The sequence below is a fragment of the Seriola dumerili genome, unplaced genomic scaffold (genome assembly GCF_002260705.1).
Source record: "Seriola dumerili isolate Sdu_G_001 unplaced genomic scaffold, Sdu_1.0 BDQW01001090.1, whole genome shotgun sequence".
In the NCBI taxonomy this organism is placed as follows: domain Eukaryota; kingdom Metazoa; phylum Chordata; class Actinopteri; order Carangiformes; family Carangidae; genus Seriola; species Seriola dumerili.
This window is the reverse complement of record NW_019175345.1, coordinates 902,718-918,667: the sequence shown is the minus strand read 5'-3', so window position 1 is coordinate 918,667 and position 15,950 is coordinate 902,718. Positions and strand designations below refer to the sequence as shown.

At 39.3% G+C, this 15,950-nt stretch overlaps 1 protein-coding gene across 1 annotated transcript; it reads left to right on the top strand.

Moving 5' to 3' along the window:
• LOC111237751 (corticotropin-releasing factor-binding protein-like) lies at positions 1 to 13,095 on the top strand. Its single transcript, XM_022766964.1, has 9 exons — positions 1 to 6; positions 837 to 953; positions 4,594 to 4,710; positions 4,865 to 4,952; positions 5,514 to 5,671; positions 6,760 to 6,970; positions 8,228 to 8,382; positions 11,468 to 11,588; positions 12,501 to 13,095. Exons 3-9 carry the CDS (start codon positions 4,630 to 4,632, stop codon positions 12,653 to 12,655), a joined length of 969 nt encoding a protein of 322 aa, XP_022622685.1. The 5' UTR covers positions 1 to 6; positions 837 to 953; positions 4,594 to 4,629; the 3' UTR covers positions 12,656 to 13,095.
• Positions 13,096 to 15,950: the final 2,855 nt, after the last annotated feature.

The following is a 15,950-nucleotide window of genomic DNA, read 5'->3' as shown; positions in this document are numbered from 1 at the left end:
CTAAGAGTATGTAAATATAGGTTTAATGTGTAAATGATGTTTAACTTTTGAAGCATCTATTTTCTTTTAGATTTTGGGCCACTGCTGTCTGATTGTGTCAGTCTGTCTGATTGTGTCTCTTTGGGTAAAGAGGTCTCTTGCTGCTTGAGAACAATTATTCCACAGTGCGTTCTGTAATTATACTATTATGTTGAATTATTCTCTTCATCTGCTTGCACCATCAGTCATCACTGCACACCCTGTAAATGTGTTTATTGCTTTACCAGGCCAAACACAAGTTGTTCTAGTGGCTCTTTCAGGTACATACAATACTTCAGCATAATCTACATACATTTTGAACAGTCTCATTATATTCTTAAAGATGAATAGAATCAAAGTTTGTCCAGTGACCTTGTCAGTGATTGGATAATACAGGAAAGTGTGTGATCGACAGTAAATACTGTTGCACACACTTACAGAGAATAAGTGAGAGAATAAGTTGAATCAAGACGATTTTTATGAAAGTTTATTTTGCATATCCGGTTATTTGTTCCCTTAATATACAGTGTCTCCATGACGGACCCATACATGATTCATTACAATTTATCCTGACCACAAAATGTACCAGATGAAAGACTTTTACAACTAAAAGCAAATCAAACAAACAGGCCAGCATCAGATGGGAGTCTCCAGACCTCCCCTGAAGAACTCGGTTGGAAGGTAATTAAAAGAAGAGTGTGTTATCCATCGCTCCTCATTAATGTACTTTGAATTAACCACTTTCAGGGGAGAGGAATGGGGAGGAGGGGACAAGCAAGAAAATCCATGCAGGCTTTAAAGTAATCTCTCTCTGTCAGGTCGGTCCAAACGGGGAGGGTCGGCTCATTACGGCCCCCACAGGAGATGAATGGGTCAGTCAGGCAGTAAGGAGATCTGGGCTGGACCGCTGCGTTGACAGACAGATCCACACACAGGTGTGTATGTATGTCTTTGTGTGTGTGTGTGTGTGTGTGTGTGTGTGTGTGTGTGTGTGTGTTTGTAAGGGAGTCAACACACAATGAACAACAAAGCAAAAATACTTAGCTATATGTGCTATCTTTGACAGGGAGCAGGTGTGCAGAAGGAGGCTGCATGCTGGGATACAAGGCAGTGTTAAGACGCTAATGTGTGGAGTCAACAATCATTGTGATTTGACTTTGACCACATGGACAGGTGGCCAGCTGAGGCAGTCATCCCAGACACAGAGGGCACTCCAAAATTACACTCCTTAAGATTTTCTCAACTGCTTTGGTCTTTAAGGAAATTCTGATGAGAAGAATTGGCTGCGTTTTTAAGAAAATGTTCCTGCATTTGCCACCAGATGGTGCTGTAGTCTTTTGTCTTGTTGAGACTGAGGCAGCTGACACTTCCACTAGGATTTATTTTAATTATAAAGACAGGGAGCTTTCTTAATTCATTTAATTTAAAACATATCTGAGTTTCATGTTACATCTTCACACAGCATCAGGGCAGCGACACAAACACAAACACAATTCACTGATTGTAATAGCTAACTCAATTTGTATGTGGTTGTCAGTCTGTGTTTTTAGGTCACATGTTAGTGGGATACTTTTGTTGTATGTTGTCACGTTTTCTTAATGTAATTGTTGATTTTATCTTGCCACTGTTGCATTTTTTTTTAAATCCTGATTTCTGCAATGTGACACATTTGCACTGGAAGTTTATCAGGACAAGATGTTCATTCATTCAGGGTTTTCAGTGGAAGGGTGAGGGTTTATGGGAGGTAATAGGGGAAGCGGGATTGGATAGGATTATATTATATTAGATTAGAAGATGAACTCTGTGAATAGACCATCATAATATGAATTGATATATCTGCTCAGCGTTTAGAGCAATATAATGAGACTGTGGGGTTACTTGTTAATTAAAATCTATCGATTCATTTAATAAATTGGATTTAAACAATTACAGTATGTATCACAGCGCCACATTGCACACATGGTAGCATTTGTGAGAAACTGCCAAGGAACAAGCACTTGTAGCACACACATACACACACCATCTAGCATTTTGCTAACATTTTCCTTTCCCTCTGCTGTCATTCACATTAGCAAAACACACTTTAGCAGCGGGACTTCGGCTAATAGGTTCAGACATCTTCTCAACACAAGGGCATTGTAAGACAACTAATTATTATCACTGACCACTGGCTTTTAAATGAAAGTAATACACCTTGAATAGGTCATCAGCATTGTAGACAACAGACTGAGGGGGTGTTAAACCAAATGTTATTCATTATGTTCATTATTGTTTTGTTTTTTCTTTACTTTTTGTTTTGTTTTGCACTCCTGTGTACGACGTCACAGACCTTCATCACTATAACGAAATGTCAGCTATCATTAGCTCAAGATAATTGCGAGCCAGTGTTTCACACAGAATCTCTCGTCTTCATTTCAGATGAATGAGAGAACGTGTGGGTTGTTCCATCAGAAGTGTGTATGAATGCTGACAGGGCGATGATCATCTCGTACACACAGCTACATCTGAGTTTGACCTTTCGCAGTGGCAGCATGGACACCCACAATTAGTCTCATCTAAATGAATTTGCTATGTCACTCCAAACCAAATTACGTCACAGGCTCTCTCTCTCTTTCGCTCTCTCTCTCTCTCTCTCTCTCTCTGACTCTTTTCCGCTTTCCCCTCTCCTATTCACTCTGCTCCTTTTTTGTTATTTGTGTTGTGCAGAATATGACTCTCTCCACAGTGTTCTTGTTTTGTTAAAAGATGTCTTTGAATACAGCTTTACATTTTCATGCTCAGGCTCTCTGGTTTGGTCTCACTAGTAGAATACACCCAGATGGGGTCAAATATTAACTGAGCAACTGGCGCATATTGTGCACACCTCTCCACACAGACATGCAAGGAACAACACAACCATACACTTAATGCTCCGCTGTTGCAGTGGTAGAAGTCGTACTAGCTGGAGCATGTAACATGTGCCTGCCTAAATAATGGAAAGAGCAGTATTAGTCATGTTATCTAAACAAAATTATCCTCTGGTCTGATTATGTGATGACCTTTTGGGTTGGAAAAAAATTAGTGTTAGCAACTAACTCATTACCTCTGCCAAATAGGTCAAATTTTCACCTGTGTCTGTTTGTTGGTTTGTCAGCAGGATTACACAAAAAGTACACTGGCCTTGGTGAAAGTCTGCACTCCACTGAGTGTATTTTCTAGTTACAGAATCTGTTTTCCATTCTGAATATAAAGATAGAAATAATGTTTTGATTGGATTTGTTGATACGTTTTTGCTGCCACAGTATCAATCTCTCTGCTTGGTTTAGAAAGACAAATCACAAAAACCTTTTGATGATTTCTCTGTTAATGATAGGTAGATGGAGAGGGTTCTTTAAAAGTATTCCCTGGATGTCTTGCCTGTCTTGCCCATGCCTTTAACCGGCATTGTGAGCCAGAAGTTAAAGAAACTGGTCTAGTCCACACATAGAGGCCACAAGTCGAAAGAAGAGAGGAGGGCGAGATAAAAGGCAAAATAAGGTACAGCTGGCACTTCCATGTGAATCAGTGGAGGCAGATTGGTAGTCTACATCCTTTCCAGGTAGTCATTGTCTCCTAGAAATGACACTTGTAACAGAGTGGTTGAGAAAAACAAGCACTATGATGCACATTAGGGATATCAGAAAACTTCTCTCCAGTCAGCATTTACTTTGAGGCAAAGGTTCACAGATTGTTTACCTGTACCTCACAGAGGATTAAAGGAACCTTAAGGCCACCATGATCCCTCACTGGCTTCCCACTCACAAACACTGCACATTGTTTTGTTTGGACTGCCTGGTCAAGCCTATAAGGTCCTGCTGCTGGGAACTGAAGGCAGGCCAGTGCAGGGTAGAAGTTCTTGTTTGCATGTGTGTCCTTCTTTACTAAAAGCTTTTAATCCCTTACAAAAGAAGCACATATGAAATGTATGTTTTAGCGTGTGCAATATTAGATACAGCTCATATAGGAAATTTCCTTTAAAACCCATGTGCTGTGTGTGACTGTATCATTTCATTACGATGTGTTTATCTATCAGGTAGCCATTCATCTACAGAAAAAAGTGTAAAAGAGCCTAAAGTTAATTTTAATTTGGGCAAAGGTTCAAAGTAACTCTATAAATATATCACTAAGTGTAAAAATATTTAGCAGTAAAGAAATGTGTTGCACATTTGATAAATTCACATGTGCTACTAGATTTGTACCTCAACATTTGTCATGTTAGCTTCATTTGCATTAATAAAGTGCCACCATAATAACCAACGAGCGATGAATTAGCCTACCTAAGTAAAAGTACTAATTTTGGCAGGAATGAGTTTGATTATGACTTAAAATTAGATTTCTCAATCATACGCAGTTGTTTTTAGCTTCCACGCAACCACGCATATTTAAATGTCTTAATATGGCTTTGAATGACAGCTTTTCACACGTTATCTGAATCACTGTGAGTCCCCTCGGCTCAGTGTTTTTCAGTGACCCTCTGATGTAGGCCTGCCTGTCTGTCTGTCTGTGCTGCTATAAAAGCTGCCACCTCACAGCCGGCGCCGTTCTTTCCCCCCTCAGCTTCAGGAAACACTTTACCGAGAGACGCACTTCAGCATGTCGCTGGCTCTGCGCGCACAGCTGCTCCTCTTCCTCATCTCCCTGTCATCCAGGATGGGGCTCAGTCGCTACATTGAGGTAAGATCCCGGTTTGTTTTAAAAAATATATATATATATATTTAAACTAAAGCAAGGTGGGAATTGTTGATTATGTCAGCCAGGTTAAACTGATGCCTTCAAACTAAAGCTATGACCTGGAACTTGACGTCTATTTCTGTCATGTTTGATTCAGGACATCGAAGCTTCAGATGGATTATATTCTCTGCTCAGTTTGGACCAGAAAAGAGAATCAGAGGATTTTATTTTCCGCCGACCTCTCAGTAAGTGCTGCTGTAAACAATGGCTTTATTCATTAGCTGATTATGGTTAAAACTGTTTACCGACTTGGCAACAACAACTAAACCCTTTACATAATTAAAAGTATTCAGTGCAGCTCTAGTGTCCAGGCAGACACTGTAGAGTCAATCGGTCAATCAATCCGTGATCCTCAGTTCATAGTTATTTGTCCCTGCAGTAACTATAGCACCTGCATTTAGATTTTCCAATAATGAACGCAGTAAAAATGTAGGAATATTATCAATGGAAACAATATCAATGTCTATAGGTCCACTTCTATCAGAGTTAATTCATCACTCTTATGGCACAAATTCCCAAGAGCCCAATCAGCTCTATTGTCTCTTGTCTCTTCAGTCAACACTGGAGGAGTTGTTGTGTTTGACCATAAAGCTGATTACCATCACACTTTCAGCTCATAACAAGTTTTTAAGATTAAACTAAATCAATGAGGTTTTCTTGTGGTGAAAAGATGTCTGAAAGTGTTTTGTGAATCCGTTTACTGTCATGGTAATGTGTGTGTGTGTGTGTGTGTGTTTGGTTTGTAGGATGCTTGGACATGCTGGCCACTGATGGCTTCTTCACCTTTGTTGCGTCTCGGCCACAGCTGGCCTGTGCTGCTTTCATCATCGCTGAACCCAGTGAGGTCATCAGCCTGGAGCTGTCTGACGTCAGTATCGACTGCAGCGCTGGAGATTTCATCAAGGTCGGGCCCCCCCCCCACACTCACTTAAAAATAACACCCACATATCCCCAACCCTCTCGGAGCAAGGAACACAGGAAGTTCAGTGCTTTGCCGTTCAGACACTGAATTCTATTTCATCTTCTTCTGTTCGATTTAAATGGTGCCAAGCAGGGTTAAGGAAGTGCTTTACGGCCAAACACCACACTCTGCATTGGTCACATCACCCAGAGCAAGTGTGGGAAGAGGAAGCTTTGGTTCTGAAGCCAAGCCTGCCAGTTACATTGCAGTATCAGTTCATGTGGGCCAAAGTGGTAAAAGACATGGCAGGGAGAAGGTCTGGGAGTTCTATCACTTTGTTAATACTGACTGGGTTTGAAGTGTTCCTGTATCTGGACATCAACAGCAGCTGTGTGTAACCTGCACACACCCACATCAAGAGAAAGATGCTCATCATGCTCAACAAAACCAAACGCCACGTCTGTGTCTTTCTTAACACGCTTGTCTGTTTTAACGTGATTAACTAAATATTTATAGAACAAAATTCTCTCTGAATAATGGTGGTAATCAAATAAGATTCATGACTCAGCATTATGGATGGTGTAGTGAATCATATTGGACTGACAGCTGTAGAAAAGCCACCTTAATTGGCCTTTGAAGGTGAAATGAATTTATTATCTTAACACTAGAGTGTATGGTTGAATCAAGCTTAAAAGAGGCTGGCATATTGGTCAACTGAACCACTAATTCAATATACAAGCTGTCATCAGTTTTTACTCTTTTTAGGCTCTATTTGTTGGGCATCCGCAAATTAGTCCACTTTAAAAAATTTGGCTGCACAGTCTCCAGTTGCCAATCATGTTCACACTGTAACAAGTGTTAAAAAAAGTGATATGATAGTGCAAAATGTTATTTTAGTATCTCCACTGCACTGGTATACATATAAATTGATTGTTTTAGTTCAATGTTTCACCTCTTAACTGGTGTTTTCCTTTGGGTAATGGCAGAATTGTGTTGTGAGTGAAATTCGGAATTGAAAAAATAAGTATAAGCATTATCTTGTAATTGCTATTCTTGTCATGCAAACTTATGCAAAATCTTTCCTCCTGCAGATGTTTGACGGCTGGGTTCTGAAGGGAGAGAAGTTCCCCAGCAGTCGGGACCACCAGCTCCCTCTGCACCAGCGCTACACAGACTACTGCTCCTCTCCAGCACCGGGATCCACCAGCCGCTCCTCTCAGAACGTCGCCATGATCTTCTTCCGCGTTCACAGCCCCGACAGTCGCTTCACCCTCGCTGTCAAAAAGCTACACAACCCCTTCCGTGAGTCCCGCTGCACATCTTTGATTTATCAATTCATGGCTTAAAAGTTTGAGAGCAAAATAAACAGAGATCGAGTCTTAAAAGAGAAAGCTAAATTGTAAAAAGCAAAAATAAAAAGAGAGAGAAAAAACAAACATAAACAAGGACCAAGGTCTTTCATCTGAATCCGATTTGTGTTGTTTGTGTTTTTGGATGAAGGATAGACTGGTGGTACTTGCTTGTGTGCCTGCATGTGTGTTCTTCCTGGACATTTGCGCCTGGCTGAGCACTAATCAAGGCCGAGAGCGACAGGAAGAGATTGAATAAGAGGGATGCACCTGTTTTCCAGCTGCTTGACAAACACGGTGTTAACACTGTGTCAAGCAACATAACGTAACAGCAGTCAGGCTGTAAGGCAAATGGTTTGAATGGATTATCGGTGGCAAAACAGCATAAATCTCAGGCCAGAATGTAACGTTTTATTCATGTATTGACCGTCAGCTGGAGCTGTCCGCCGTATTGTCCCTTTATTTTATATGATCGCAAATCAAGCGAATAAAACTGGCCATAAAACAGCATTATTATGTCAGTATATGCAAAGATGTGATATATAGTTCTGTCTCTCAATATCTGTAGACCCATATTAGCCAATTCAAGTAGCTTAAAGTATAGTGCTCCGCTTTGAAAATGCTGTACTCAATGCTGTAATTCATCAAAATAAAAGCAGATTTTATATACCATATGCACATAAACAACAGTCAAAAGTCATTCAGATCTTGCTCTTGCAGAACAAATAACTCTCCATAGTATTTATTCTAACGGTCCCCCCTCGGCTTTGATTGGCAAGGCTCCTTTACCATGAAAATGTTTCCAAATGAACAACATGCCTGCAGGAGTGAAGTGTTCCGACTCCTGTTGGTGCCTGTCTAGTCTACCATACAGTTATCAATTCAAATTTCATTATTTTCTTATCTTTGTCATCAGAACTGGAATTGGATTTCCATGCTCAGCCCTAATTGTGTCCCCTCCCCGCAGTCAGCCTTGATTATGTCCAATTTGTAACATGAGGTGTCAATAATGAGTTTCTCTGGTGATGGGGAACTGTTAATTTGAAACCTCTGCCTTTCCTCGCTTGCTCTGTGTGTGTGTGTGTGTGTGTGTGTGTGGTGTGTTGTTGTTGGGGGTGTGGTGTTGTGTTGTGTGTGTGTGTGTGTGTCTGTGTGTGTGTGTGTGTGTGTGTGTGTGTGTGTGTGTGTGTGTGTGTGTGTGTGTGTGAAGCCTGTAACATCATGTCTCAGAGTCCAGAGGGCAGCTTCACCATGGTGATACCACACCAGCGCAGGAACTGCAGCTTCTCCATCATCTACCCTGTGGAGATCCGACTGACAGAACTCAGCCTGGGGCAGGCCAAAAGCAATGAGCTCAGCCCACAGGTGAGACACGCACGCACGCACGCACACACACACACACACACACACACACACACACACACACACACACACACACACACGCACGCACGCACACACTTTACTGAAAAGATTTTTTTCAATGATCAGATGACGGTGGCCTCTGGTTTGGCGATGGTACTGCCATTGTCATCACTAACAGTTGTTAACAGACGGTTCTGTTCTCAGTAAAGCCAGTGATATTTTTTATTTGTCTGAGTCACCCACACTAATCATGTGGACCTTTATGTCAGTACAGCTTGGCATAATCTTATTTCCATTTAGTAAAGTTTCTGTTCACCATTAAGATCCATCAACCTAATTCTGTATGAGCAAGCACGAACAAATCTTACAGCAATAAATCAGGGGGGAAACGCTTGCTATAGTAGCCCGGTTCCAGACCTCAGATTCAGTGCTCTACATCACAAGTTTGTTCAGCAATCCAGATAGATCTGGTGATGTGCTCACTGACAGTGAGTAGGTAACAGTAGTAGGTGTGATTAGAGGTAGGAAGTGATGCAGCTACCAAACTGCATTCATGAAAAATATCAACAGAAAAACAAGCATGTTGATGCAGCTGTGCAGGTTTCTGTAAGTTGACAGAAGTGAAACAAAAAAGGGAATTGAGTCTGATCAGTTCTAGTATTTTTGAATAAAGAATAAAGAAAAGAAGCTACATTTAACAAAAACTTTTAGAACTGATCCAGTTTGTGTGAGATGAGCGTTATGTGGGTGGGAAAGTATTTCAATATTTCAAAAAAAAGTTTTGGAATATTGTATTCACTCAATTTATCATTTTGAATATTTTCATAAAAACTCTGAAAGTACGGTTAAGTGACTTGATAGTGGCTCTTTCATTTTAAATATTTTTATTACATTTGTTGCTGTAAGATTTGTTTGTATTGTGCCGATCATAAAGGAATAGTTCAACATGTTTGGAAATATGCTTGTTTACTTTCTTTCCGAGAGTTAGAGATCAACACCGCTCTCCTGCAGGCAGTTAACCGGAAACAAGGGAAAAACAATGAGCCTAGCAGCACCTATAAAGACACACTTCTATTAACATTTCTTTAATTTGTACAAATACTGAAGTGTAAAAATAACAATCTGTGCTTTTGGACTGAGCTACGCTAGCTGTCTTTATGCTAAGCTTAGATAAATATATACCTGCTCAAGGTATATATTTAATGTTACTGTGCAGATATGAAAGTTTTATCAGTCTGCTTATCCAATTTTCTCCGGCAGGAAAGTGAATAAATATTCGTAGTATAGTTGCATTTGCCCTATTTTGACCTTTTTCGTATTGTATGTGCCATGTCGTAGCAATAGTCAGCTGCAAAAACATTGGCAGTGAATTTCTAAAACTAGTGTCATTGAAAAGAATCCAGGGTTTTAAAAAGTCATCCAAAATCAATGTTCTGTTCGGCAAATAGTTTGCAGACCCACACTGGTGTTCTGAAATTTGCCTTGCTCTAACAGGTGCAGCAAAGTCTCATTAGACTCCAGCGGAAAAATGTCTGATTAATGGAATATAAATAGAGGTTATTATAATTATTACAATTAGGCAAAGTGAGAACACCTGTGCTGGTGTACACTGGATTTGTAGGAGCTTCAGTCCTCTCATGAGCAAAACTAAGCATTAACTTTTTAGCATTAACTAATTAGCATTAGTTTGTAAATGTATTAACCATTTATGAAGAATGTCCAACAAAGATGTTGGTCCGTTTCTGATGTAAAATGAAATTAAATCAGTTTAGATAGTCATGAAAAAAAAAACTTGAATCAAAACATATTTAAAGCAGCTATAATCAATATTTTTATAATAGCAATGTATAAAATGGCAACGTGAAAACAATGTGAAAGGGATCACTTGTGTTAATAAAAGAATTATCCCTGAATCATCTGTTGCTTTCATTGGCTTTACAGAGCTTTATAGAGAGTTCCAGCTCATTGCTCAGCTAACTTTAATCTCAGTGCTCATGTAGCATCATTTTTGGCCTCGGCAGGCAGCTGTTTCCACCAAGAAATGTTCTGAAAACCCACTTTACCCTACCTGCTGAGCACCAAACGGCAGAAAGAACATAGTGGAACATTTAGCAGCTAAAGAGCCAGATACTGTATTTCCCTCAGGAGCTGGTAGAGGCCAAAAACAGAGAATGAATGTTGGACTCACATTGAGCAGCCGAGAAACACGACTCCAAATGGATGATAATGTTGCTTTGTAACTGCTGGATGTGTGTGTGTGTGTGTGTGTGTTCTCTCTGTCTGTTGGAGGTGTGTGTGTGTGTGTGTGTGTGTGTGTGTGTGTGTGTGTGTGTGTGTGTGTGTGTGTGTGTGTATTTGTGTGTGTGTGTGTGTGTGTTTGGTAACAAGTTCAGTTTAAAATGGGATTTGTTGTTGTTATGTTGAGCTCACATGTTTGCACTGCCCCCAAGTGGCCAAAAAAAAATCAGTTATTGCAGGTTTAAGAAAAATTAACAATCAAAGCACATTCTCAAATACCAAAGACGAAAGAAATATCACAGCAACAGAAGGAATTTACACCTATTGACAGTCTTGACAACTGCTACTGCCCCAGTTTCTGCTTTTGCAACAACTACAACCAATATTGTAATCAGGTTTTCCGTAAATCAAAAAATCACATTAAAAGGTGAACTGAATAATATAAATATTTAATGGATTTATTTGTAAGTTTTGTTATTGCTACATATCCATGACTCCTGAAGATGTTGGCAGCTGGTGTGACACTGGCCGCCAGACTGCTGACATTGTGATAAACTGTAAGTATTGCATTTACTGGGCCAAATACAACAACCTGACATTTCTACTCAAATGTTGTGGAAAGTTGTAAGTGTTCCAAAGTCAAGTGTTACAATGTCAAAGATGATTAGTATGAGCAGTTTTACCCGTTCACACTGACTTGCAGTCCTCGTTTTCCCTTTTATGCTTTGCAGTGTTACAGTTTATTGGCCACCAACTATCGATCAGTGGGATAGTGTGAAACCAGGGTAAGTTACTGTCTTTCTCTTGCTGCACTTCAGCACCAGAATGCTTTGTTGTTTGTATTTTACAGAGGCAGGTGTGGTCGGGCTGTTCGGGGTCAGGCGACTACGTGGAACTGCTAGGAGGGAATGGGGTGGACACCTCTCAGATGTTCCCTGTAGCTGACCTCTGTTTCTCCCTCAGTGGGCTCGGTGAGTCTGAGCCCCTCTACTTTACCTCCAGTGTGAATTTTTTCCAAATGTGTGATTGTAACAGCAGATTTCCAACAGAACAGTGACAATTTGTAAATCTGACTTCCTGTGCTGGACTATGACTGTAATATACTGTACTATATGCTATGCTGTAATGTGCTTTGCAATGCTACACTATGCTATGCTATGCCTATCATTGATTTTCACTGAAAGGTACCCTTTTTTGAAACACAGTTTGGCACATTTCACCATGTATATTGATGAAAACATTTCAACTAAATTCTAGCTGCATGCTGTGATCCCACATATGAAAAAACTGTTCACCAAAATTGTTACAGCAGCAAGACCCTCTCACGGTGAGGACAGTTCAGAATATCCTTCCAATAACATAAAAACATTCTGACAGTTTATGCTGCAGATGAGTTCTTAAAGATAATAGGAACATCCCTCATGGTGAAATCACCAGATATTTACAATGCAAATTGTATTTTACAGCCGCATTTTTAAAAACTGATTTTAATATTACAAAAATAAATCAATCAATGTACCAACTAATACATACTTTCTGAAAAATAACTCATGAATATTTATGGTTGTGACTCATTGCCCATAAAAGTACAGTATATGATCAGAGATCTTTTATTAACATTTGAATGAATTCCTACATTTTCAATTGCAATATGCTATAGCCTACATCTTTTCTATACTATATTAGATTATCTCTATTGATTTACCATGATCTTGTTGAATTAGTGCAATGTAAAACACGTCACACAGAAAAAAGAATAAATTAAAAAGATCTGTCCTACTCATACACTTGTCATAACCAGGCTAAGAAGGGCTGGCTGGACAACAAAAACGCTCTGAATGTGCTCCAGTGTAAAGTTTCTGTTTTTCTCTTTGGCCCTTCAGCCCAGATGAAGATTGGTTGTGATAATTCGGTGGTGAGGCTGGTGTCCAGTGGGAACTATATCAACCGTGTTTCCTTCCAGTACCGACTACTGGAACACAACGAGCTCCCCAAGACCCGAGAGAACAGTTTGGACAACTTCTGCAGTGTGGAATGAGATCATGCACACATGCACACACACACACACATATACACACCCACTAATTGCACACTCAGACTCAGAAGTGAACATGCACATGCAATCACACAGCCATCCATTTCTCTGTAAACATGCCAGTTTAATGAAAATGTTCCATTTGACTAATTACGTCAATAAATATTTTGTATTGTCTTTGCCAGATATTTTATTCAGTGCCCTAAATATGTTAGCTTTGATCGTAGCATATTTATTTGAAGGATTATTTTATTCATCTCAAATTCATGGATTATGGAGGATTTAATTGTTTTCTTTTTAGTTGTTTGTCATGGAATCTGTGATACATTATATTTCTTGGCAGACCTTCCCTCTGTTGTTCTTAGTTTACATCAGCTTCAGTATTCTCTGGGAAGTTTTACATCTCTGCTGTCTCTTGTTTATATGACCTTGACAATTTAAAAATAAATATGACTTGCATGATAAAGCACATTTTTAATGTACTGCTTTTGTGAGTGACTCTGTTTTTATGAGCTTAATCCCATTCCATTACAGAACTTCATATTCACTTGGTGTTTGTTTTACTCGTATGCCTCAAAACCACAATACTGTTTTGTTCTTTAGATCTGAAAATGTGGGAATGCTCTTCAGGCTAGTCCAGCACTAAATACAATACATGATGTGCTTGTGCGGCACTAGGAAGATTTTACTCTTTGCAAAACTGTATAACATATACATACCAATGAACAACTGTTGTCCGCTGTTAGCTTTGATCAGGGCAGGTGATAAGGAAGCACAGATTTTGAAATTGGTCAGAAGATTCATGTCTTGCTCTTTTATCCAGTGACACCACTCTGGTCCAAACTGAAATAACTCAGCAATTACTTGATGCACTGTCATGGAAGTTTTTTACAGACATTCATGTTCCCCAGAGGATGAATCCTGAAGATTTTGGTGATCACCTGACTTTTCCTCTAGTGCCAACATGAAGTTGACACTTATATTAATAATCATAAAATCATCATCATCATCATCATCATCATCGTCATCATCTTTATTTGTAGATAACTTTTTAAAACTGAAGTTACAAAGTGATTTAAATTAAAAACAGTCAAGTTACAACATGCTACAACATGAAAGCAAAATAAATAGGGTAAAAGATGAAACATATCAGTCGTGTGTGATCAAAGACATTATAAAAAGTCGATTAAAACTAAATATAAAGAGGAATAATGTGAAACCATAAACAAAACGGTCTGTGCATGAAGTATAATTCTTCTGCAGTTGTTCATGTTGTGTAGTGAAAAATGCCAGTTTAGGGGGTATAGCCTAATATATATATATATTTTTATATATCTATATATATATATATATATATATATAAATATCTGTGTGTGTGTGTGTAGCTATCCATTCATACTTCTTTATAATATGTCAAACTACCATATATCCTGCTACTTACCCATTTGAAGTAATTTAACACTCTAGTTTTTGAGTAATCCAAAAATCAAAGAATAAGAATAAAAGTTTTTGCATAACTTTGACCTGAGAAAAAAATATTTATTTCATAAGTAGTTCATGAGCCTTATATTTTTGGAAGTATTTTTAGAAGTTTAAAACAGTTACTTCAATTGGTCTCGACTGAAAAAACATTTCAGCCTGCATAAAAAACCTGTCACACTTGTCATGATGATATGTCAAACTACCAGATATCCTGCTGCTTATCCCCTGCGTTATGTAACATAACCACCAAATCTATTTTGAAAGCCTTAGCCAAATCATTTCTGTTCTCGGCATTTGAACTAACTGGTTTCTGCTCCTGACAGGCAGAGGGCCACCCACTTATGTCAAGTAAATATGCTAAGGGGCAATTAAGCCAGTGGCCCTGGTGGTTTCAGTGTGTACAGAGACTTCTCCAACTTTGAGGGAAGAGGGTGGTGAAGAGTCAGTCACTGCCCCAGATGACTGTGTTATGCAAGCCCGATACAAAAATTTTGAGGTGCTCAGGAATTTAGACAGGTTGTCAGGTCATTTGCCTGATCTTATGAAGAAGAAATTGTCAAACCTCATTTTGTCTTTTCCTTTTTTCTTTTCAGACACTCCTTCCCAAACCCATCTCATGGAGCATAACGTGATGTGGGGGACGCTGCACCAAATCGACAGAAATTTTATCAAGTTTCTCAAGAAAAAGGTATTCAACTTTTAGACCATGCACAGATTTTAGCAAACTTAATAAAATGACAAAGCCAGACTCTTATCCACCTCCCTGTACGGAGGATTGTGTTGATCAGGTGGGCAGAGCAAAATTTGTAAGAAAGTTTGACCTTTTGAAGGGTTGAACGAGCTCGGGACATTGCCGCATTCATAACACCCACAGGCCTTTATTCCTACAAGATAATACCATTTGGGTTGCAAAACGCACCAGCTGCTATTCAACGGTTAATGAATAAGGCAGTGGTGGGTTTAGAGAGATGGGCAGTGTATTCTGATGTCATCCATAGTGAGAGTTGGGAAGAGCATGTGCATCGAATTAGGGCTTTGTTTGATCATCTAACATGGGCAAATCTCACTGTAAATCTGGCTAAATGCGAGTTTGCCCTCATGAGGATGTGAAAATGAAAATGCAAATGATTACTACATTTTTTTTTTTTTTTTTACTTAAATAACAGCGCATACTGTTGAAAGTAGGGTCACATGACCGCTGGGCTGAAGAGCAGCAGGAGAACAGGTGTGCTAACTGAGCAGCTCACACAGGTGCCATGAGTGTTCTTTGTTCTGTGTCTCATTCTCTGATTGCCCTGCAACTGAGCTGCTTCCCTCTATCATTTCACCTCTGTTCCTGAGTGTGTTTATTTCATTATATTTTCTCAAGTCATGTTTACTTTGTTGTTAAGTATTACATCTAATTTCCTTGGTTTGTTCTCACATGATCGTATATTTAAAGTGAGAATGTATTGATGTACTTATTTTTGATGGAGAATTGTTTATTGTTGAGCTGTTGAGACTACAGAGCATAACAAGGACTGCTGTTTCAAGTGGCAGTTAGCGGGCTATAGCTGTAAAGCAGCTGACAGTGAGCCGGTTAACAGCACTGAACTTTTGAATATAAATATCTAAATATATCAGCTTTTAATGATGCTGTACGATTCATCTGAAAAGTAGATCATCCATGACATAAGAGTCAGATCGCCAACCCCTATGTGTGAACACATGTATGTTAGATAAGCAGCAGACGTATTTACAAAAAGACAAAAACTTGTTAGCTGTAAATGCCACTTTTGCTGGCTGTTCTCGAACTAGTTAATTCATGAGTCAATCT

Bases quoted from the DNA above. Each gene is read 5' to 3' on its own strand.
- LOC111237751 (XM_022766964.1), top strand. From the start codon at position 4,630: ATGTCGCTGGCTCTGCGCGCACAGCTGCTCCTCTTCCTCATCTCCCTG. The intron at 4,953-5,513 runs GTAAGTGCTGCT...TTTGGTTTGTAG, and splicing joins TATTTTCCGCCGACCTCTCA to GATGCTTGGACATGCTGGCC. The intron at 11,589-12,500 runs GTGAGTCTGAGC...TTGGCCCTTCAG, and splicing joins TTTCTCCCTCAGTGGGCTCG to CCCAGATGAAGATTGGTTGT.